The 25960-nt window shown below is 43.4% G+C and overlaps 2 protein-coding genes across 2 annotated transcripts in view; one reads left to right on the top strand and one right to left on the bottom strand.

Moving 5' to 3' along the window:
- The window catches only part of LOC143767362 (uncharacterized), a 461494-nt gene extending 446826 nt beyond the window's left edge, over positions 1–14668 (bottom strand). Inside the window, exon 1 of the mRNA XM_077255628.1 lies at positions 14452–14668. Within this exon, the coding sequence (XP_077111743.1) occupies positions 14452–14634 (183 nt within the window). The 5' untranslated portion in view covers positions 14635–14668. The remainder of the gene's footprint in view (positions 1–14451) is intronic.
- Positions 14669–15393: 725 nt separating this feature from the next.
- LOC143767390 (uncharacterized) overlaps positions 15394–25960 on the top strand; it is a 32284-nt gene continuing 21717 nt past the window's right edge. The window contains exon 1 of the mRNA XM_077255697.1: positions 15394–15443. The gene's annotated coding sequence lies outside the window, so the exon portion shown is untranslated. The remainder of the gene's footprint in view (positions 15444–25960) is intronic.

Genomic DNA, 25960 nt, shown 5'->3' with positions numbered 1-25960 from the left:
TGACGCGGCGCCTAAAAGCCGTGGAAATTCGTTAAGCGGGTGTCTCTGGAAAAGAAAAGGTAGCGGTTCACTTGAAATACATACGATTCTCGCTTTTCTGTGGTAGTTATAATTTAGTTATAACTTACTTACAACTGGTAAATTAGCGGTCGGAAAAATTCTATTTGAAAAAGAGAATATCTCCGTCTCGACGCGTTTGAACAATGCGTTGGGGCATTAAACCAGGAGCTGCGGGGGGTGCAGCTCCCTGTTTCATGCTTGTAAGTATATATCTGCCCTGTCCTATACTGGATTTATGCAACTGTTGTTACAGCGATTTCATGGGTAACGGACGCCAGTAAGTTTTCAAATATTACGCCGCTTCGTGGATAGCTACAGCCATGCAGCTTTTCCAATTTTACGCCGGTTTTGCGGATAACTGACACCTGTATCTTTTCTTTTAGATACGCCTGATCTTCAGCCACGAGATTTGCAATGCTGTAATTACGGGTCTGCGCAGAATCATACCCAAAGAGCGGATGTGGCTGTGAGAACAGCGCCTCTTTCGCCCATCTGTGTTGAGGCTCGTACGGAAGGGTACGCGGCACCCAAACACACCGGGAATCCAATTCCCAAGATTCCCTGTCAAAAATCTAAGAACGCCTCAAGAAAAAGATTTGCAGCGCTGAACGACAGCCCCTGCATAACTCAGGAGTCCGATAGCACCGATAACATACCACAAGTTAGTTCTGAAAACAGAGAATATGGGCAGCTCTCTGTTGGTATGTGGTCCCCCACAGGTCCGTTCAATATATGGGTACGCCATGCTGCTCAGTCTGCAGATTCTGGTCTTGCGGGATCTTCTAGCGATTTTAACAATGTGCTGCCTCTAAAGAAACGCGCAGTGCCGCGGCACCGCGTTAGTAAAAAACACACTGTTGCTGAACATTCATGTTACAGGGGGGCCCCTGTGTGGAATGCTGAACACATCAAAATATTTATTGCCATGGCTGGCCAGTACGCAGAAATTAAACTCGCACAGGTCAAACTAAAATCTTTCTGTGATACGTATGAAAGATTGATAACTGCATGTCCAACGCCAGACATTATCGCTGAACTATATGCTTTTAAACTAAATCATTCCTGTGTACATACACACCACCTCTGAATTTAAATAAATCTAAACCTGACTAGTGAGAACTGTGAATAAAATACACGTTTAAACGTTTGCAATATAGTGGTTATGATTGTTATGAACGTATAAAAACACGCCGCTTCATACTTGTCAAAACAGGGGCTATGCATAATATGTCCGTTAGAGTGTCTACAAATAATATGAAAAATGCTTAGAGTCTATTGTCGGGGATGTGATATGAGACTATTCAATAATATTCATATTTTTAAAGGAAAACCGAAACTCTAGCATTTAGTTAGCTGAGTTATATCTGTGTCATCAAAGTTTCTTTTTGATGCTTTGTTGGGTGTAGCCAGCTAGTCTGTTTAAGCTAGATAAGATAACATAGCCCCGTGCTGAGCTTACACTGCAAATAGAAAAAGAAGCCACAAATATGAGTTGTTGCATATTACAAAAGACGACGTTGTTAGAAATTATCGATTTAGTGATAAATTTTCAACAAATAATGGTGCAGAAACACAGAATATACATAATCTAGCACCCACACAAACCGCTACAAATAATGTGAAAGTCTAATATGATATAAAATAAACAGATAAAATATTGTAACATAAGCTCTAGCATTTAGCTAATGTATAGTATTGAAATGATAAAAATTGGGTCATCAAATTAGCCGTGACTCATTTGGGGGTGAGTGTAATAAAAATACGAGCATTAATATAGGATAGTTTTTGCCAAAATTTTCAAGTTTAATCCGCTGTTCGGACAGAAATTATCATTTTAGTGAAAAATTAACTAATAATTACAGATAATATGCCCTGTGGTGCGTGTAATAAAAATACGAGCATTAATATAGGATAGTTTTTGTCAACATTTTCAAGTTTAATCCGTTGTTCGGGCCGAAGTTATAATTTTAGTGAAAAATTAACTAATAATTATACATAATATGCCCCGGGGGTGAGTGTAATAAAAATACGCGCATTAATATAGGATAGTTTTTTGTCAAAATTTTCAAGTTTAATCCGCTGTTCGGGCAGAAGTTATCATTTTAGTGAAAAATTAACTAATAATTATTCATAATATGTCCAGAATATACTGTGCTTGTCTGAAAGTTTCACACTGGTCGCTAGCAGTATTGCTCTGGTTGCAGAATGCACTCTCAGCACAAATACATATAGAAGCACTATTCATTATATGTGAACACTGTGTATAAAATACACTGCTCTGATTACAGAGGCAAATTCATTTCAGCTGCCTTAGGAAATATCACGCCTGTCTGATACATACTTTATTAAAGTCTATTAAAACTCATACAGTGACTGTCGCAGTGTGATGTGCCATTGCAGTCTGATACATACTGGTACAGCAAGACGTGTAATGTGCCAGCTAGACTCTATTTAATACAACATATAATGAATAAACAGCATGGTGTATTATAAAACACAATTTTGTGTCATTTTAGTGAAAAATTAACTAATAATTATACATAATATGACTTTTAAGCTAAATCATGCATGTGTACATACATATTTAATGTTTTTACTTTTTATATTCTGTAAGAATTTTTATATTATTGAAGTGTTTTTGTCAAAATTTGTCATTGTTCTGGCAGAAATGATCGTTTTAGTGAAAAATTAACTAATAATTATACATAATATGACCCGGGGGTGAGTGTAATAAAAATACGAGCGTTAATATAGGTTAGTTTTTGTCAAAATTTTCAAGTTTAATCCGCTGTTCGGGCTGAAATGAGCATTTTAGTGAAAAATTAACTAATAATTATACATATGAAAGTTTCACGCTGATAGCTGTGCCAGCTAGACTCTATTTAATACAGCATATAATGAATAAACAGCATTGTGTATTATAAAACACAATTTTGTGTCATTTTAGTGAAAAATTAACTATTAATTATACATAATATGTCTTTTAAGCTAAATCACGCATGTGTACATACATATTTAATGTTTTTGCTTTTTATATTCTGTAAGAATTTTTATATTATTGAAGTGTTTTTGTCAAAATTTGTCATTGTTCTGGCAGAAATGATCGTTTTTAGTGAAAAATTAACTAATAATTATACATAATATGTCCAGAATATACTGTACTTGCCTGAAAGTTTCACACTGATAGCTAGCAGTATTGCTCTGGTTGCAGAATGCACTCTCAGCACAATCGCATATAGAAGCTCTATTCACTACAGCAAGCAGTGTGATGTGCCATTGCAGTCTGATACATACTGGTACAGCAAGACGTGTAATGTGCCAGCTAGACTCTATTTAATACAACATATAATGAATAAACAGCATGGTGTATTATAAAACACAATTTTGTGTCATTTTAGTGAAAAATTAACTAATAATTATACATAATATGTCTTTTAAGCTAAATCATGCATGTGTACATACATATTTAATGTTTTTTGCTTTTTATATTCTGTAAGAATTTTTATATTATTGAAGTGTTTTTGTCAAAATTAGTCATTGTTCTGGCAGAAATGATCGTTTTAGTGAAAAATTAACTAATAATTATACATAATATGTCCAGAATATACTGTACTTGCCTGAAAGTTTCACACTGATAGTTTATCACACATACATACACAACACCCTGGACATGCTGAAAAAATTATGCTGACGCTATTTCATTCTAAATGTGCCGTGGTCAGCTCCCTGAGCTGTAGTTGTAAACAAGAGTACACTTAATACAACATATAATGGCCGGGTAGTCTTTTGATAGAGACATACATAACAATATGCTTTTAAACTAACAAAAAGAAGCCACAAGTATGGATGTTATCTGTACAGGGTGGGGCGTCTCTGGGTCTGCTTCATTCTAAATGTGCAGTGGTCATCTGTTTCTAAAATACATATTACAGAGCCCACAAGCAACTGTGTTAATCTCGCAGCTCCATATAATGAGGCTGTTGTTATAAAAGAAATACGACATACCATGGGGCCACATGCCCTGATTACAGAATTGCAAGCGCTGTATAAAACGATTAATACTAGGATAATAAGCACTGGCTCCAATTAACAAATATCAGACTATATCAAAAGCTGACAGCCAGACAAGGAGAGGCAGCTGCTGACAGGGCGGGGAGGAGGGGTTACACCCTTTTGATACATTTTGATAGGGGGCGGGCCACCTGTCAGATTGAGTTTGACGAGACCACCCACTTATACACTACTAGTATTAATATGGGTCAGATCTTCACCCTGACATAAATATTGTAAAAGTCACAGACAGATGGAGAAGTCACATCTATGATCAGCTCATATGTCTGTGTAATTTTAATATTCAGCGATTTACCCTGAAAAAAGTAATGGAAAAGTTAGACTGTTTGCGAAGTCGGGTACAATGATTGTGAAAAACAGAAAAAAAAAATCAGCTTTATGACCAAAAATAACTGCTGTATGTTATTATCTGCAGGTGTCAGGTATAAATCCGACCTTTTGGTTCCTTACAACACGTTTAATGTCTACGAGCAGATTTAATTTTGCCATCTTCACCAACTATGTAACATACGCTAAATGGCCGCCTTATAAGAGACGTCCATCTAGTAATGTTGTACCTCCTTTAGAACAGCAATTCATTGTGTCATCAATTCCAGTATGTTTTGATCGTTCTATAGGAATGTTGACTGACATGAGACATGAGTGAATCATATAGATGAAAAAATTGGTGACCTTTTTTTTTTAATTCCCTTGACCTGGCAAGTTTGAATAATTTACAATTCATCAAAAATGCCCACTGCCATTTTATAAATTGCATGCACCAGAGAAAGCTCATGTGTCCTGAGGCATGACAGGTTAGACTTCCCTATGATGTCTTTCAGCTATCATATCACATGGTATTTATAGCACAGCCAATCAGAGGGTTTTATTATAAGCTGCATAAAAGCTGAGGCAGGGAATGCAGCAACCATTTTGAAGTGGATCTGGATAGTGAAATGATGTCACAGGTCACAGCTTTGCCATAGAGATAGAGAAAAAAGATACAACACTTTGAACATATCCTACAGATAGTGTGTGTGGTACAACTGCAGCAATCATGAAGATTAGTGTAGTGAAAACAATTTATAGATGAAAGCAAGAGACAGCTGGCAGCTGCCACATTTCACTTACAGTTTTTGTTTCATTCTTAATGCAGAAGCAAGCCAACAATATTTTCTCATAGTCTGCCAGAGAAAGATGGGTGCATTACAATCTACTGAATAAAAAAAATAAAAATCCAGACCTTTAACTGTAGATATTTCACAAAGTAAAAAATAAGGATTATTCCAGCTTCCAAATAGTCCAAAAAGAGTAATTTATTTTCTTGCATGTAAAGACCAGACTTGTAAAGGCAAGTTCACATGACCAGATAGCAGCTACGCATTTCAAACACACTGGGTGTTCTTTATCAAAGCTATACTACAGATGAAATAACAAGTATGTAACTACACCGAGACCAATGAGAATCAGTCAAAAGGTCATGTGACAAACACTATTTAAAATCACAATGCACATATGTGAGAACAACCACAATATAACAAAACATAATAATTCATACAAAATGTCTAAATATGTTAACAAATTACGTAAAATTACATTAAATAACACCATTAACCTAGGTTCTAATAATGGTACATGATTTCACAGCATGCATTCAAGCCGGCTGGATGACTGGTTCCAAGACAAAATATCCAGAAGGCTTCACACCTCATTAATTGTCTCTTTACATCTCCTTCTCGCAGAGACATAGTAACCCTCTCTATGCCAATAACTTTAAGTGCAGAGATGTTTCTTTGATGGTGGGATACAAAGTGCCTAGACGCAGAAGACATCGCTCGGTTGAGACAATTACACTATGTGCCCACGTTGCAGAACAGGAGCAGAATTTTCTGCTTCAATTCTGCATACCCTTCGTAGGAAAAACGCATGCAGATTTATTCGCATTTTAGACTTGTTTTTGACTTGTAATTGACGTTTTTTTTTCATGCGTTTTTCAAGCCATTTTCTAATGCATGTCCATGGGTGCGGAATAGCCGCAATTCCACAAAAATAATGAACATGCTGCGGTTTTTTTCCGCCGCAGAAAAAAAGCGCATTATGGGCACATAAATGGCGGAATGCATTAGAAAATAATGGGATGCCGTTTGTAAGTGTTTTTTAAGCTTTTCCGCAGCGGAAAATTACAGCAAAAACGCTTAAAAAACGCAACGTGGGCACATAGCCTTAAGATAAATAATATCAGTGATGTGTTCAGAAATTCTAGTTTTCAGATTGCGGATAGTGCACCCCACATAAAACAAATTACATTCTGAACATATAATCAAATAAACAACATTTTTAGTATTGCAGTTAATTTACTGTTGTATTCTGTACTGTGATTTATTTTGACTATCAGAAAAAAATGAAGTTGTAATAGAATGTGCACAAGTTCGGCACCTGGATGAACCACATTTGTGAAATCCAGGATGATGCAACCAAGTAGGATGTCCTCTCTTGGAGTTGAAAAAACTAGGAGACATATTACCTAGTGTAGCAGCTTATTAAGCTACTACATTGCACCCAGATGAAAGAATTTGGGAAAGAATATCATCCTCATATAAAATGGGAAGATTTTTTAGAATCAATGATTTAATCACGTTGAACTGGGGACTGAATGATTTACGGCTACTAGCCAGCTTGATTACATGTGGGGATTCCCTAGCAACCAGGCAACCCCCACATGTACTCAGCCTGGCTAGTAGCTGTAAATCATTCAACTGCGGCATGAAAACAAAATCTCCGAACACTAACACATACTCGGAGGTCACCCGAGTGTGCTCGGTAAAACCCGAGCAACGAGTATACTCGCTCATCACTAATGGCAACCTATTGCCACTTCTAGATTTTTGGACATGCTACAAATATTTCCTGTCATTTTTGATAAAAAGGAATTATGGTTGAAAACAGTGACAAAAAGTCTGGTAAAACAAAAAGCAATGGATGGGGTAATATAAAAGAAAGAACCCATACCACAGGATCTGGCAATAAGAATGTGAAAGATGCTAGCAGGAGAAGCAAGCACCACCATCACCAATGGCACCAGGGTCCCAGGCAGTAGTACCATCAAACTCAGCCTGCTATTGGCCTCCTTTCAGTGGGGAGGAAGCATAGGGCAATGTGTGATATATGGCACATCAGTCACAGTGGAATGATTTTACCTCTGACAGTGACACCATCAGTTTGAGTTAGGGTTCTGCACCGTCCTCCTCTTCTTCTGCCATAACAGCTAATCTTGAATTTGAGGTATTTCTGTCATTGAAACCTCTAGCTTTTTTTGTCACATAATCTCCAAGGCCAAAGCACTTCGGGTGCTATGGAAGATACTTCACAACAACTTCTTTCAGATGTTGTATTAGCAGAGGCGTAGCTAGGGGTTTAGCTCAGGGGGGGCGAAACATCTGAGTGGGCCCCTAGCCACGTAACCCTGATTACAACTATAGTGGCACACCCTAATTGTCGGCATAGGGGAACTTCTGCTGATGACCATGGTATTACTGAAAATAAGTATGGGGAGAAGCTACCAGGCACCTGTCTCTAGGACTCGTGCACAGCACCGCACGGTCCTGCAGGTAGGGAGAAGCCACCAGGGACCTGTCTGTAGGAATAATGCACAGCACCACACTGGGTCTCTAGGACTCGTGCACAGCACCGCACTGTCAGCGGGTGGAGAGAAGCCGACGGACCTGTCTGTAGGAATAGTGCACAGCGCCACACTGTCAGCAGGTGGAGAGAAGCCGCCGGGGACCTGTCTGTAGGAATAGTGCACAGCACCGCACTGTCAGCGGGTGGAGAGAAGCCGCCGGGGACCTGTCTTTGGGAATAGTGCACAGCACCACACTGTCAGCGGGTGGAGAGAAGCCGCCGGGGACCTGTCTGTAGGAATAGTGCACAGCACTGCACTGTCAGCGGGTGGAGAGAAGCCGCCGGGGACCTGTCTTTGGGAATAGTGCACAGCACCACACTGGGTCTCTAGGACTGTCAGCGGGTGGAGAGAAGCCACCGGGGACCTGTCTGTAGGACTAGTGCACAGCGCCACACTGTCAGCGGGTGGGGAGAAGCCACCAGGGACCTGTCTGTAGGACTAGTGCACAGCACCGCATTGTCAGCGGGTGGAGAGAAGCCGCCGGGGACCTGTCTGTAGGACTAGTGCACAGCACCGCACTGTCAGCGGGTGGAGAGAAGCCGCCGGGGACCTGTCTGTAGGACTAGTGCACAGCACCGCACTGTCAGCGGGTGGGGAGAAGCCACCAGGGACCTGTCTGTAGGACTAGTGCACAGCACCGCACTGTCAGCGGGTGGAGAGAAGCCACCAGGGACCTGTCTGTAGGACTAGTGCACAGCACCGCACTGTCAGCGGGTGGAGAGAAGCCGCCGGGGACCTGTCTGTAGGACTAGTGCACAGCACCGCACTGTCAGCGGGTGGAGAGAAGCCGCCGGGGACCTGTCTGTAGGACTAGTGCACAGCACCGCACTGTCAGCGGGTGGGGAGAAGCCACCAGGGACCTGTCTGTAGGACTAGTGCACAGCACCGCACTGTCAGCGGGTGGAGAGAAGCCACCAGGGACCTGTCTGTAGGACTAGTGCACAGCACCGCACTGTCAGCGGGTGGAGAGAAGCCGCCGGGGACCTGTCTGTAGGACTAGTGCACAGCACCGCACTGTCAGCGGGTGGAGAGAAGCCGCCGGGGACCTGTCTGTAGGACTAGTGCACAGCACCGCACTGTTAGCAAGTGGAGAGAAGCCGCCGGGGACCTGTCTGTAGGACTAGTGCACAGCGCCACACTGTCAGCGGGTGGGGAGAAGCCACCAGGGACCTGTCTGTAGGACTAGTGCACAGCACCGTACTGTCAGCGGGTGGAGAGAAGCCACCAGGGACCTGTCTGTAGGACTAGTGCACAGCACCGTACTGTCAGTGGGTGGGGAGAAGCCACCAGGGACCTGTCTGTAGGACTAGTGCACAGCACCGTACTGTCAGCGGGTGGAGAGAAGCCACCAGGGACCTGTCTGTAGGACTAGTGCACAGCACCGTACTGTCAGTGGGGGGGGAGAAGCCACCAGGGACCTGTCTGTAGGACTAGTGCACAGCACCGTACTGTCAGCGGGTGGAGAGAAGCCACCAGGGACCTGTCTGTAGGACTAGTGCACAGCACCGTACTGTCAGTGGGGGGGGAGAAGCCACCAGGGACCTGTCTGTAGGACTAGTGCACAGCGCCGCTCGCTCTCTAGCAGCTATTAGTATGTTTTTCTACGAAACACTGCAGCTTTAGGGTATGTGCAGACGTTACAGTAATTGGCAGCGCTTTGGACGCAGCACATGTCCGATGTATCCCAAGTGCTGCCGGCATTGAGCGCAGGTGATTTCGCATTTGTTCACTGAACCATGCCGAATCATTGCATCCAATACATTGTACAGGTGACTTTTATCTTGGATAAATAGACATGGTGTGCTCTGGAAAGACGTGCCGCATATCTGTCTCCACAGGTAAACCGCGAGCGTCGCAGGCATCTATGGACGCATAGTGGACATGGGATTTCTTGAAATCCCATCCACTATGCTGTAACATCTGCACGAGGCACCAGTACACAGCGTCCAACCGCAGCGTTTACCGACCGTGTGCACCTACCCTTATAGAGACAAACATGTCCGCCTGGTACACTACAGACGGTGCTGATAGACGCTGTACAAACCATGAGCGGCCTGTAACACCGCTCAGGCTCCCTTTAATAACTTTATAACAATAATAAGTCACTTACTATGACAGCATTACATATAATGCAGCTCACAACATGGTTACTGTATGGGGGCTTGTTATACTAACAGGCTGGGGCTTATAAGACCCCGGCTGTAAGAATAATAAGCCCATTACCCCATCAGCCCCCCAAACAGCACGTATTACATGTGATGTGGTGCAGAGCACTAAACACTATTATAGTAACTCTAATACTAAGGCCCCTGTCCTCCCTCCACCACCCCTTCAGTGCCCACCAGGCCCCCAGGCTCTCACATTCTCCCCACAGTGACCTTTACCTGAATTTAATTAGCTTACATTCTGGCAGCCCTCAGATGGAGTTTGCAGGCACTGCAGCAAGTTTATGGATGGCGCTGCAATGTCCCACCAAGTGCTGCAGGCAGAGAGCATGAGGTGAGGTGTCAGACATCATAGACATGGCCAGCAGTGTCTGAGGTAAATCAGCGGTGAGCACTAGGACCCAGGGGAGATCCAGCGTGCATGAAGGAGAGCACACAGGAGCGGAGCCTGGGAGAATCTTATCATGAGGTGAGCTCAGGCCATAGACTAGTACACTGCACTACTGCACTGAGGACTCTGCCACTGTGCCAGTCAGTGTGCAGCCGCGTCTCAGGAAGACAGGGGAGCAGGCAAGGTGCCGTGCTCTCCCTCAGTGCTGCCTGATACAGAAGTGGCTGTGGGACGGGTGGGCCCCTTCATGACACTGGGCCCGGGGCAACGGCCCCCTCTGCCCCCCCAGTAGCTACGCTACTGTGTATTAGTGAAGATGAACAGTCAGCATTTGGAAGAATAGGACAAAGAATATGAAAGACATGATTCAAGCACCAAGCTGTGTTGATGGCTCTGTCAGCTATGGTGGTATGGGTTCTGCTAGGGGCTCCATGTCTGAAATGTCATGGCTACCATCTGTTTGGACACCACTTCATGGTGCATATCCACAATTTGATTGTGCAATTTTTTTTAAACAAATATGCTTTCTGCAAATCAAATTTTTTGAAAAAAATTTAGCTGAGCTGGCAAGCTTGAATTTCAAAAGATTCGCACATCTCTAGTGCATATAAATAGTAATAATATAAGAATGTGCACCATCTGTTCCTCATAACAATTCTTAAATACTTAAACTACAGCGCCGTTAATTAACGGCGCTGTGGAAAAAGTGTATAGCGCCCCCCAGAGTTGGATTTTCTCTGGGGTCTCAGTTGCTGGGGACCCCAGAGAACATGATTCGGGTTGGTTTTTACTGACCCCCGACTTGCGATTGCCGATAATTAACCGTTTTGCGGTCGCAAAAAAAAGCGATTTGCCATTTAATTTCTCTGTCCTCCGATGTGATCGCACATCAGAGGACAGATAAATGGGTTCCCCATGGGCACCACCATCTTCTTCCGGCAAAAAAATGGCGGGCGCATGTGCAGTGAGCCCGCCAGCCGTCACCCAGAAGATCTTTGGGGTCTCGGCTGCCGGGGGTAGCCGAGACCCCAAAGAACATGATCGGGGTCGGTTTTTACCAACCCGTTTTGTGATCGCCGATAAATAACCGTTTACCGGCGACCGCAAAAAAAATAATACGGTGTTATTCTCTGTCCTCTGATGTGATCGCACATTAGAGGACAGAGAAATAGGGGGATCGAGGACCCTGTTATACTTACCGGTGTCCCTGGGTCCTCCTGCTTCTTCTCCTGGCCGCCGGCATCTTCCTCCGGGAAGAAAATGGCGGGCGCATGCGCAGTGTGCCCAGCGTGATCTGCCGGCTGGCAGAGGAAGCCTTCCTCTTGTTTTATTTTGGTCACTGTGAGATCCTATCACAGTGATCAAAATAAAAAATAGTACATAGTCCACCCCTTTATCACCCCCTTAGTTAGGAAAAAATAATAAAATAAAAAAAGTATGTGTTTCCATTTTCCAATTAGGGCTAGGGATAGAGCTAGGGTTAGGGTTGGGGCTAAAGTTAGGGTTAGGCTTGGGGCTAGGGTTAGGGCTAAATTTAGGGTTAGGTCTAGGGTTAGGGTTGGGGCTAAAGTTAGGGTTAAGGTTGGGGCTAGGGTTAGGGTTAGTGTTAGGATTGGGGCTAAAGTTAGGGTTAGGGTTGGGGCTAAAGTTAGGGTTAGGGCTAGGGTTGGGGCTAAATATAGGGTTAGAGTTGGGATTAGCATTTGGATTAGGGGTAGGGTTGGCATTAGGATTACGGTTGGCATTAGGGTTACGTTTGGGATTAGGGTTAGGTTTGGGAATAGGGTTGAGATTAGGATTAGGGGTGTGTTGGGTTTAGGGTTTTGATTAGGGTTATGGTTAGGGTTGGGATTAGGGTTAGTTGTGTTTTGGGGCTAGGGTTGGAGTTAGAATTGGGGGGTTTCAACTGTTTAGGAACATCAGGGGGTCTCCAAACGAGACAGCCAATTTTGCGCTCAAAAAGTCAAATGGTGCTCTCTCCCTTCTGAGCTCTGCCGTGTGCCCAGTGGTTTACCTCCACATATGGGGCATCAGCGTACTAAGTACTAGTTGGACAACAACTTTTGGGATCCAGTTTCTCCTGTTACCCTTGTGAAAATAAAAAAAAAATGGGGGCTAAAAAAATCATTTTTGTGGAAAAAAAATGATTTTTTCATTTTCATGGCTCTGCGTCAAACCTCTGTGAAGCACTTGGGCATTCAAAATTCTCACCACACAACTAGATAAGTTCCTTGGGGGGTCTAGTTTCCAAAATGGGGTCACTTGTAGGGGGTTTCTACTGTTTAGGTACATCAGGGGCTCAGCAAACGCAACATAACGCCCGCAGACCATTCTATGAAAGTCTGCATTCCAAAACCGCTCCTTCCCTTCCAAGGTCTGCCATGCACCCAAACAATGGTCATTCCCCACATATGGGCTATCAGCGTACTCAGGATAAATTACCCAATTTCATGGCATGGCAATAAAAATTTGGGGGCTAAAAGATAATTTTTGTAAAAAAAAATGCGATTTTTTTATTTTCACGGCTCAACGTTATAAACTTCTGTGAAGCACCTGGGGATCCAAAGTGCTCACCACACATCTAGATAAGTTTCTTAAGGGGTCTAATTTCCAAAATGGTGTCACTTGTGGGGGGTTTCCACTGTTTAGGCACATCAGGGGCTCTCCAAACGCGATATGGCATCCGATCTCAATTACAGCCAATTCTGCATTGAAAAAGTCAAACATACTCCTTCTCTTCCAAGCTCTGCCGTGCGCACAAACAGGGGTTTACTCCCACATATGGGGTATCAGCGTACTCAGGACAAATTGTACAACAACTTGCATGGTCTAATTTCTCCTGTTACCCTTGTGAAAATAAAAAAAATTGGTTCTAAAGAAAAATGTTTACAAAAAAAACTTAAATGTTCATCTTTTCCTTCCATATTGTTTCAGTTCCTGTGAAGCACGTAAAGGGTTAATAATCTTCTTGAATGTGGTTTTGAGCACCTTGAGGGGTGTAGTTTTTAGAATGGTGTCAAGTTTGGGTATTTTATGTCATGTACACCCCTCAAAGTGACTTTAAATGTGAGATGGTCCCTAAAAAAATGGTTTTGTAAATTTTGTTGTAAAAATGAGAAATCGCTGGTCAACTTTTAACCCTTATAACTTCCTAACAAAAAAAATTTGCTTCCAAAATTGTGCTGATGTAAAGTAGACATGTGGGAAATGTTATTTATTAACTATTTTGTGTGACATATCTCTCTGATTTAAGGGCATAAAAATTAAAAGTTTGAAAATTGCAAAATTTTAAAAATTTTCACACTTCAATTTTTTTCATAAATAATCACAAGTAATATCGAAGAAGTGTTACCACTAGCATGAAGTACAATATGTCACAAAAAAACAATATCAAAATCAGCGGGATCCGTTAAAGCGTTCCAGAGTTATAACCTCATAAAGGGACAGTTGTCAGAATTGTCAGAATAATTATCTGGGAAGAAAGGCAAAATGAGCAATTGTATGTACACAGTGCTATATAATATAATGATTGCAATATATTAAGAGGATAAAAACTTTGATGGGAGGGCTTCTTTAACATCCATCTTGACTATTTTATAACATCAGCCATTTCTTCTTTTGTCTTAAATGTTCTTCCTCACTTCTCCATGTTCTTATTTCTGAGATCACTGCATATAAAAACCCCACAAGGTTGGCAGTTTTTGAAATATTGGCCTCCGATAATCTAGCACCGATGACCAAGCCTGGTTTGAAGTTACTCAGATGACTCACTTTTTCTCATTCTAATGTTCATTCACACTGAAACTGATACACAAGAAACCAATCATTTCATGCAGCACTCTGGGGACGATTACATAAGGGAAGCACCAATCATGAAAAGGCAAGAAATTATGATAAATTGTCCATTCATTGTATAATACTGGTGGATAAAACAAGAATGAACACAAGATCTCTTCAGCCTTCTACACATCATAGAGATCTCATGACATCTTCTCTCCATCTACCTGATGATCCTGAGGAACATTGGGATTTGTCTTACTGGTTAGAAATGAAGAAAAAACATACAGGGACTGAATCCATTCTTTTCATACAGAATCTCTCACCTCTCCAGTAAGCCGGAAGAGGATCTCTAGGGTGAGGTGTAATATCCTCTCCGCCATCTTGTCCCTGTCCCTATCCATCCTTGTAGGGTCACTCAGGAGAATTCTCTTATATAGAAGATCTCCACTGAGAGGATCCGATATTGTAGGGACCTGAATGGGGAGAAGATGACGATGTAACATCATAAAGATCCCATGTAAGAAACCTCCGGAGCTGTTACCGGCGTTACATGATCACTACATCCAGTCATGGCCCCGTCCTGCCCCCGGTATAACACACAGTCCCATTATAGTCACATACAGGGATTTATCACAGGCTCAGCACTGAGGGGGTTAATGTCCCCTGCCCTCGCCCAGTAATGGGGAATCCCCAGCACCTACCTCCACCTGCAGAGCCGCACACCACATATATGGCTATGACTGAATCCTTGTCCACTAGGTTTCAGTCATGTTCCCTCTCATTCTTGGTGCCATCATTACCTAACACTCAGCCCTTACATGTGGCCTCTTCCTAAGGCTATGTGCACACATTCAGGATTTTTCGTGTTTTTTCTCGCATTTTTTTGGCCGTTTTCTGTGGAAAAAAACGCTAAAAAATGCTTACATTAAGCATCCAATCATTTCAACACATTCCACAATTTTTGTGCACATGCTGCGTTTTTTTTTCCGCGAAAATAACGCATTGCGGTAAAAAACGCAGCGTGTTCATTAATTTTGCAGATTTTTCATGTTTTTGCCGCTATATTATTGCATTGGGAAGCTCCGGAAAAAACGCGAAAAATCCACGAAAAAACGCATGCGGATTTTCTGCAGAAAAAGTCTGGTTTTGTTCAGGAAAATTCTGCAGACATTCCTGACCGTGTGCACATAGCCTAAAAGGGAAAACACTTCACTTCCTCGAAACTCTATAGAGACTCCTCCCCTCCTGTGAGCTCATCCCAGGTCCTGTGCGCACAGAACAGCCATATATGTGGTGTGCGGCTCTGCAGGTGGAGGTAGGTGCTGGAGATTCCCCATTACTGGGCGCAGGGGACAGTAACCCCTCCATTCCCGGAGATAGTGCCCCCAGCTCCGCCATGTGTATATGTACAGTAATAGGACGCTGGCTGTGCTCCTGTATACAGGGGAGGGCGCTCTGGTTTGGGGACAGATGATGGAGATTACAGGGAATGGAAATGTCGGGTTTTTCTCTCCATAGAAATCTGGAGAAACTGTAATTTCCCTCATTTTAGCTGTAATAGGTTAGAATAATGGGACGATCTTACGACTTCGGACCTTTCTCTCAGATTGGCACAAGTGACGTCTTGAATGGGCCCATTGTGTGCTGGAAAGTGACTCTGGAAAAGTCATTTTCTAGGGTCGAAGATGGGGATAACTTAAAGGGAAACTGTCAGGACGATTGTGGGGTTTGATGTTCATTTTGCTGACTGATAATTACCATAGAAATTGATCTCTCAGGGTATGTTCACATGGTCAGCAAATCGTACAATCGCAGCATCCAACCCACAGCGTCCTGATGTTGCAGCATAGTGGATGGGATTTCAAGAAATCCCATTTCCACTATGCGTACACCGGCACCCGCGGCTTCCCTGCAGAGATGGACATGTGGCGCGTCTTTCCAGACTGCAGCATGTCAATTTATCTTGTGGAGACGCTCAGTCTCCGCAAAATAAATATCACCTGTACAATGGATGCGGCAATTCCGCATGGTTCAGTGAACACATGCAGAATCACCTGTGTTCAAAAGCCGTCAGCGGACATGTGCTGCGTCCAAAGCACTGCCGATTGTTGAACATGTGCACCTACCCTTAGAAGTCACTGCACACGCTGGGGACATCCGCAGTATAAAGTGACCAGTCTCCAGATATGAAATCCACATCATGTCAATGTCTGCTGCAGATTGTACTCTGGATACAATGTAATTGTAAAGGATGAAATGAAGAGAACCTTTCACCCAAAGTTTCATGTTGAACTGAATCCATGATGTAATTGCGGCTGCAGAGCGGAATTACATTTTTCTTTCTTTTAATTTCACCTAAACATTGCAGAGATATTAACAATCAAAGTATTTGGCACCTAAAGCGTTAACAGCCACTCTAACCTACAAACAGTTATCAGATAGTTTTCACTGAGGAGTTGCACTTCTTTTTCTTCTATGATGCTGACCCGGGGCTGGTATTAGTGAGGGGTGGGTGGGCCACTCTGGGCAATTTGCAAGGGCATCCATCCCCATAAGGGTCCCCAGCATCTACAAGCAGAAGCAGAAACTGCACTTGAGAGTTTCTCTTTAATTCTGCATCTTTTCTTCAAACTTGTCATTTTGCAATATACAGACTAGTTCTGTCGACAGCTCTATCTGGATTTCTTCCTTATGGGGAGAATGGAATAAATCTCTCCCAGTCCCCTCTGGTGGGTTATCTACCTAGAGATCAAACAATCAGGTATTTTAATTAAAAATCCCAATCCTTATTGCTCCGTTTGTTTACTTTTTGTTGTGTTGAAAAAGTCTTTATCTATTAACCCCTTAGTGACCGCCGTTACGCATTAAAACGATGGCCTCTACTGCTACTTATTCCCATATTGCCATTTTAAAACGGCGATCGGGAATAAGGCTTTAGCGCTCCTTAGAGTCAGAAAATCTCTTCTACCGAGAGTAGCTGAGACCCCGGAGAACATGATCAGGGCCGGATATTCTGGTATACGATCATGTGAACGCTGGTATTCAGTGAAAGTGTGCCGGCTGTTTCAATGATTTCTCTTCTGACATGATATGCATGTCAGAGAATAGAGAAACGATGCCCCTGAAACACTCCCGGTACATCCGCCATACCCAGGCCCTTTTACTCCTTACTCGGGCCGGCGCCATCTTCCTGAAAAAAAAAAATGGCGGATGCATGTGCAGTGCACCGCCCAAGATCTGCCGCCCAGTACCCAGCAACAATAGGAAATTTTTCCTATTAGTTCCTTTTGATCACTATGATAGATCCCATCACAGTGATCAAATAAAAAACATATTAAATCAAACCTCACTTTGTCATAATAAATATTTTTTAATTTTACAATCTTTGCAGTTGGGGTTAGGGATAGGATTGAGATTAGGGGTGTGTTAAGGATAGGTTTGTTTATGGTTGGGGTTAGAATTGTGGGGTTTCAAAAGTGAAAATAATGACAATATCACGGCTAGTGTTGAGTGCAAGTGTTTGCTACTCGAGTTTGCATCGGGTGCTCAGGTATTATTATTATTTATTTATATAGCACCATTAATTCCATGGTGGTGTACATGAGAAAAGGGGTTACGTACAGAGTTATAGATATCGTTTACAGTAAACAAATTTACAGTGACAGACTGGTACAGAGGGGAGAGGACCCTGTCCTTGCGGACTTACATTCTACAGGATAATGAGGAAGAGAGAGAAGGTCGGGGTGCGGCAGCTTGGATGGTGGTGAGGCGGCAGCTCAGGTGATGGTGAGGTGGCAGCTCGGGTGGTGGTGAGACGGCAGCTCGGGTATGCACGGAATATCGCAGATCCCCTCTTGTGTTTTGGAGGATATCTAACAGCTGTGAAAAATGCGGGGCAGAGACTTGAGTATGTCATTCGAGCACCCACGATATTTGGTGCATACCCGAGCACCCAACGCAAACTGGAGTTGCGAGCACTTGCGCTCAACACTAATGACAACATATTCAATATGATGGCCTAATGTTATGAAATTCTGTGTCATACCTGTGGGTTCAAAATGCTCACTATAAGGGCTCATTCTCACATGCGAGAAACTCGAATGAGTCTCGCACGTCAATACTCGGCACTGCACCTGGCACTCGGATTGGAGCGTGCAGCAGCGTAGCAATACATGCAGCCGCACGCTCCGCTCCTGAGTGCCAGGTGCAGTCCCGGGTATTGACGTGCGAGCTTCTCGCATGTGAGTATGAGCCCTAACCCTGGATAAAATCCTTGAGGGGTGTGGTTTCCAATATGGTGTCTGTTGTGGCGGCTTCCACTGTTTAGGGCCACTCCAAATGCGACATGACTAATTGTTCCTGAAAATTTTGCATTCAAAATGTCAAATGGTGCTCCTTTCCTTCAGAGATATACTGTGCGCCCAAAAAGTGGTTTTCCCTCACATATGAGAAACTGCACAACGGATGTTGGGGTCCATTTTTTCCTTTTACCCTTGTGAAAATAAAAAAAATTTGGTCTAAATTAATGTTTTGGGGAAAAAAGTAAAATGTTAATTTTTTTTCCACATTCCAAAAATTCCTGTGAAGCACCAGAAGGGTTAAAAACTTCTTGAATGTGGTTTTGAGTACCTTGAGGGGTGCAGTTTTTAGAATGGTGTCACTTTTGGGTACTTTCTGTCATATAGACCCCTCAAAGTCACTTTAAAGGGCCACTGTCACCCCCCTCCAGCCGTTATAAACTAAAAGAGCCACCTTGTGCAGCAGTAATGCTGCAGTCTAACAAGGTGGCTCTTTTAGTTTTTGATTCAGTTATTCCCTCAATAAAGCGTTTTAAAATTTGTAGAAAATAACCTGTCCTTAGACCTGGAGGCGGTCCGAAGCTTCCTCGGTGAATCTCCCAACGGCCGTCACTCTTCTCTTCTGGGGATGTGGTCGCCGCCCCCTGAGCGCTGTTTCTTCTTAAATCCGGCGCCTGCGCTGTGCGTGCCTGCCTGGGGCAGGCGCAGTCTTCATTGTCCGTCATAGGTCAGATGCAGGGTGCCTGACTGCGCCTGTGCGGGCAGTGTGGCCACCCTGTTGCTGAATCCCCGCCCCGCACTGTGTTATTCATTATGCACAGTTCGGGGCTGGGGTTCCTGGGCATGCGCACTGCGCTGTTCAGACGCTCCCCCAGCTCCCCCGCCTTCCAGCGTTGCCGTAATATACAGGTTTCCTTGCCAGCGTTTGGAATGAAGCAGCCGCAAATAACAACGCTGGAAGGCGGGGGAGCTGGGGGAGCGTCTGAACCCCAGCCCCAGATAGCAGTGGATGGAGGGCAGAGCGCCGGCAAGAGTTCCGTGCTGGAAAACTTCGTAGGCTGGTAAGATGTGCCGGCACCGCCTCTCATCGCGGCATTCCCTATTGTCAGTTGGTATTCACAGCAGCACTCTGCGCACTTTACGTAGTTTTTCCTGCAGGCTTCTCAATGAGTGACGTCACCGCTCTGCGCTCGGGCTCCTGACAGCGGCGGCGGCGGAGCTGTTACCCCAGTGGTGGCCGCTGTCTTCAGGCTCCTCCGGGCGCGGTGCGGTGTTATCCAGCGCTGTACAGGCTCCATGGACGTCACTGCACTCCAGCAGCTGGAAAACTACAACTCCCAGCATGCCCTGACTGCCAGGTCTATCGGGGGACGCTGGGAAATGTAGTTTTCCTGCAGCTGGTGCAGAACAGACGGCAGAGGCTTGCTGTATTCAGCAACAGGGTGGCCGCACTGCCCGCACTGGCGCAGTCAGGCACCCTGCATCTGACCTATGACCGCCTCCAGGTCTAAGGACAGGTTATTTTCTACAAATTTTAAAACGCTTTATTGAGGGAATAACTGAATCAAAAACTAAAAGAGCCACCTTGTTAGACTGCAGCATTACTGCTGCACAAGGTGGCTCTTTTAGTTTATAACGGCTGGAGGGGGGTGACAGTGGCCCTTTAAATGTGATGTGGTGCTTAAAAAAAATGGTTTTGTAAATTTTGTTGGAAAAATGAGAAACCGCTGACCAACTTTTAACCCTTATAACTTCCTAACAACATTTTTTTTATTTCAAAAATTGTGCAGATGTAAAGTAGATATGTGGGAAATTTAATTAACTATTTTCTGTGACATATCTCTCTGATTTAAGGGCATTAGAATTCAAACTTTGAAAATTGCAAATTTTTCCCCAAATTTCCGTTTTTTGAAAAATAAACGCAAGTTATATCGAAGAAATATTACCACTGTCATGAAGTACAATATGTCACAAAAAAAACATTCTCAGAATCAGTGGGACACGTTGAAGCGTTCCAGAGTTATAACCTCATAAAGTGAGACTGGTCAGAATTGTAAAATTTGGCTTGTCATTAACCCCTTTCTGACCTCGGACAGGATAGTACGTCCGAGGTCAGAACCCCCACTTTGATGCAGGCTCCGGCGCTTCCGGCCATCGGGCCGGAAATGAGCGCATCGCTGACCTCTGTCACGTGATCGGGGGTCAGCGATGCATCAGCATGACAACCAGGTTGTTGATGCCGGATTCAGTGAGTGCCACCCTGTGGTCGGCGCTCATAGCAAGCCTGCAGTTCAGCTACATAGGAGCGATCTGATCATCGCTCCTGTATAGCAGAGCCGATCAGGCTATGCCAGCTTCTAGCCTCCCATGGAGGCTATTGAAGCATGGCAAAAATAAATAAAAAATGTTTTCAAAAATATGAAAAAAAAAATAATAAAAAAAAAGTTTTAATCACCCCCTTTTGCCCTATTCAAAATAAAACAAAATAAAATCACACATACACATATTTGGTATTGCCGCATTCAGAATCGCCTGAACTATCAATAAAAAAAGGACTAACCTGATCGCTAAACTGCGTAGTGAGAAACTTGCCACTGCTGAAAGAATCGTTTATCAAATTTGTCCCTCATACCTTGAAATCGTTCCGGGGGGGTAGGTCTTTCCCCCCTAACACAGACGCACCACAGCCGTCACTCAGGGCCTCTGCGCACCTCCTCTTCCTTCATTAGCATCCCCGGCACCTGCAGTGTAAGTTCGAAGGGCAGCGCAACTGCACATTCCCGAAAAAAAACTGAAGGAAGAGGAGGCGGCGCCTGGCGCGCAGAGGCCATGAGTGACTGCTGTGGTGCGTCTGTGTTAGGGGGAAAGACCTGTCCCCCGGACGATTTCAAGGTATGAGGGACAAATTTGATATACGATTCTTCCAGCAGTGGCAGGAGCAAGAACTAAAAGAGCCACCTTATCAGAATGCAGCATTAGTGCTGCACAAGGTGGCTCTTTTAGTTACAAATGCCTGGGGGGGATGACAGGTTCCCCTTAAATAAATACAGAAAAGTAAATAAATTCTGTAAAAAGCAAATCAAGGCAGCAGAGATTGAGACAGAGAGACTCATTGCCTAAGAAAGTAAAAATAATCCCAGAATATTCTTTAACTACATAAATAGTAAGAAACTGAAAAATGATAGCGTTGGCCCCCCTTAAAAATAGTCTGGGTGAAATGGTGGATGAGGAGGAGGAAAAAGCCAATATGCTAAATGACTTTTTTTCATCATTATTTACACAAGAAAATGTCATGAAAAAACCAGGAGAAAGCACAACTAACCGACTAAATAGTCCAAAAAAATAATTTTTATTACGTTACAATCATGACAATAATAAGAGTATAGTAGCGGGAAAAGATTACAGGTAATTAAAATTTATGTGGAGTATAAAATTCAAATGCATGTAGAAAAGCCGCAGATACACCATCACGTGTTTCTCAACGCAAGCAATAAATAGCCAGGTCTTTCACCGGGAAGGAACAACCACGGGAAGGGCAGCATCCAATAAAGGAAAACCACCTATGCCAAAACATGGTGTCCATCCACAGACAGCTGTTTCAGGGTATTTGCCTCTCATCAGTGTGGAGTAGGAAACTGGCTATTAGGAGCAGTGCCTAGTGAAAAGGCTATAAACATAAGGATGAATGACCTCGGGGAGATCAAAACATCCAACACCGCGGAGACACCATCATGTGTTTTTCAACGCAGTGATCCAGAACACTGCCCCATCCCTTAAGGGAAATATGCAAATGCATGTAGAAAAGCCGCGGAGACACCATCACGTGTTTTTCAACGCAAGCAATGAATAGCCAGGTCTTTCACCGGCTTTTCTACATGCATTTGCATATTTCTCTTAAGGGATGGGGCAGTGTTCTGGATCACTGTGTTGAGAAACACGTAATGGTGTCTCCGCCGTGTTGGATGTTTTGATCTCCCCGAGGTCATTCATCCTTATGTTTAGAGTATAAAATTCAGGTATATTTTACCCTGATACTGAAAAAAGGACGCACTCAGGAGACTAATATATATGTAAATATTAGAACACTAATAAAAAATACGGCTAGATATAGGCAACAGAAGTATCAAAAAAGTATCAAAAAAATGCTACTGGCTAAGTTATGGTCATAGAAATGACATGATTATTCCATAGTAATCCATAATGGTGCCATAAAACAACGTGGCAGTGGAATACAATAAAATAAAATCCAATAAATATCAGCAATCATATAGTGAAAATAAATAACAATACAAGGATGTGCATACGTAAAAAATCAGAGTGAATCAATCAAAACTAGTGGTTATAATTGAGGCACACCAGGATACACTAACAAGTTGGGCAGCAGCAGAGGAATAAGAGTATGAGCACTAATATGTGAACCTTGAATGGGGCTGTGAAGAGACTGTGCGAAGAAGTCAGGGAAAAAAGGCAAGGTCAAAGGCAAGGTGCCGAAACGCGCGTTGGGGAGGACACCATTCAGGAGTCAGGGTTCTACTCTGCCACAGTAAGTGATTTTACACAGTATTATCAGTTCTTACATCTTTATTTATTCCCTGATTTGTTTCCTGCCACACAAAAGGTTGATACATAAAATGAGAATAATGGGAATAGGGGAAAATATGTGTAAGTGGGTTAAGAGCTGGCTCAGGGATAGGAAACAAAGGGTGATTATTAATGGAGCACACTCGGACTGGGTCGCGGTTAGCAGTGGGGTACCACAGGGGTCAGTATTGGGCCCACTTCTTTTAAACATATTTATTAATGACCTTGTAGGGGGCATACAGAGTAGAATTTCAATATTTGCAGATGACACTAAACTCTGCAGGGTAATCAATACAGAGGAGGACAATTTAATATTACAGGAGGATTTATGTAAACTACTTTGGCTGATAAATGGCAAATGAGCTTTATTGGGGATAAATGTAAGGTCATGCACTTGGGTAGAAGTAATAAGATGAATAACTATGTGCTTAATTCTAAAACTCTGGGCAAAACCGTCAATGAAAAAAGACCTGGTTGTACGGGTGGATGACAAACTCACATTTAGAGGCCAGTGTCAGGCAGCTGCTACAAGGGCAAATAAAATAATGGAATGAATTAAAAGAGGCATAGATGCTCATGAGGAGAACATAATTTATACAAGTCACTAGTGTGACCACACTTAGAATACTGTGTACAGTTCTGGTCTCCAGTGTATAACAGAGACATAGCTGAACTAGAGCGGGTGCAGAAAAGAGCAACCAAGGTTATTAGAGGACTGGGGGGTCTGCAATACCAAGATAGGTTATTACACTTGGGGTTATTTAGTTTGGAAAAACGAAGGCTAAGGGGAGATCCTATTACAATGTATAAATATATGAGGAGACAGTACAAAGACCTTTCTGATGATCTTTTTACTTGTAGACCTGAGACGGGAACAAGAGGGCATCCTCTACGTCTGGAGGAAAGAAGGCTTAGTTATAATCACAGATGCGGATTCTTTACTGTAAGAGCAGTGAGACTATGGAACTCTCTGCCGTATGATGTTGTAATGAGTGATTCATTACTTAAATTTAAGAGGGGACTGGATGCCTTTCTTGAAAAGTATAATGTTACAGGTTATATACACTAGATTTTGTGATAGGGCGTTGATCCAGGGAACTAGTCTGATCGTCTTTTGTGGAGTCGGGAAGGAATTTTTTTCCCCAATGTGGAGCTTACTGTTTGCCACACGGGGTTTTTTTTGCCTTCCTCTGGATCAACATTTTAGGGCATGCTAGGTTAGGATATTGTTGTGAATTCTGCTTTTGGGTTCCCTCCAGTGGTAGTAGGTGGTAATGCAGTTGTCCCTGGGTTGCAGTCCTGGTCAGGTGTGTCTGCTGATTGCAGTTCTGACTGGGGTATTTAGGTGTGCAGGATTCATTAGTCCTTGCCAGTTGTCAATTGTTGTTGGGAGGTGTTGGACCTCTGCCTGGTTCCTCCTGTCTTTCTGCCAAATCAGCAAAGATAAGTGTCTGTTTTTTTTTCCTGTGGCACACATGCTGTGTGCTTCACAATTCAGTGCTATTCTTTGTGTTTTCTTGTCCAGCTTAGATTGTGTCAGTATTTTCTCAGTCTTGCTGGATTCTCTGGAGTGGCAGATATACATTCCATGTCTTTAGTTAGATTGTGGAACTTTTTGTATTATCTGTTGTGGATATTTTTGGAAGGGTTTTAATACTGACCGCCTAGTAATCTGTCCTATCCTTTCCTATTTAGCTAGAGTGGCCTCTTTTGCTAAATCCTGTTTTCTACCTGCGTGTGTCTATTCTTCTCCTACTCACAGTTATTATTCGTGGGGGCTGCCTATCCTTTGGGGGTCTGCTCTGAGGCAAGATAGCATTCCTATTATCATCTATAGGGGTATTTAGTCCTCCGGCTGTGTCGAGGTGTCTAGGGTTTGTTAGGCACACCCCACGGCTACTTCTAGTTGCGGTGTTAGTTCAGGATTTGCGGTCAGTACAGGTTCCACCGACTCCAGAGAAAGTTTTCATGCGGCTCCAAGGTCACCGGATCATAACAGTACAACTGGCCAATAATGAGTTAAATGCATCTCAGAAGAAGGGAAGAAAGGTGTTGAGCCATTTTTTTTTTCTGCAGTCTGTTTTGTCTTCTCTTCCCTCTTTATTTATGGGTGGCTGAGGAGTCTTGTGCCAGCATGGATGTTCAGGAATTAGCTTCTCGTGTAGACCAGCTTGCTGCTAGGGTACAGGATATTTCTGATTATATTGTTCAGACTCCTGCTTTAGAGCCGAAGATTCCTACTCCTGATTTGTTTTTTGGTAATAGGTCCAAATTTTTAGGTTTTAAAAACAATTGTAAACTGTTTTTTGCTCTGAGACCGCGATCCTCCGGTGATTCCATTCAGCAGGTCAAAATTGTCATCTCCCTGCTGCGTGGCGATCCACAGGATTGGGCATTTTCCCTGGAATCTGGGAATCCGGCCTTGCTTAATGTAGATTCCTTTTTTCAGGCTTTAGGATTATTATATGATGAACCGAATTCTGTGGATCAAGCGGAGAAAACCTTGTTGGCCCTGTCTCAGGGTCAAGAGGCGGCAGAATTGTATTGTCAGAAATTTAGAAAATGGTCTGTGTTGACTAAATGGAATGATGATGCTTTGGCGGCAATTTTCAGAAAGGGTCTTTCTGAATCCGTTAAAGATGTTATGGTGGGGTTTCCCACGCCTTCCGGTCTGAGTGATTCTATGTCTCTGGCCATTCAGATTGATTGGCGTTTGCGGGAGCGTCAAACTGTGTGCGCTGTGGCTTCGTCCTTAGAGCAAAGTCCTGAGCCAATGCAGTGTGATAGGATTTTGTCTAGAACGGAACGACAAGGATTCAGACGTCAGAATAGGTTGTGTTATTATTGTGGCGACACTTCTCATGTCATTTCAGTCTGCCCTAAGCGGACAAAAAGGATCTCTAGTTCATTTACTGTTGTGAAATTGGATTTTGGGCTCCCCCGGTGGCCACTG

Source organism: Ranitomeya variabilis, chromosome 4 (genome assembly GCF_051348905.1).
Source record: "Ranitomeya variabilis isolate aRanVar5 chromosome 4, aRanVar5.hap1, whole genome shotgun sequence".
Taxonomy (NCBI): Eukaryota; Metazoa; Chordata; class Amphibia; order Anura; family Dendrobatidae; genus Ranitomeya; species Ranitomeya variabilis.
Note: the sequence above shows the minus strand (reverse complement) of the source record. Positions and strands in the feature narration are given on the sequence as shown.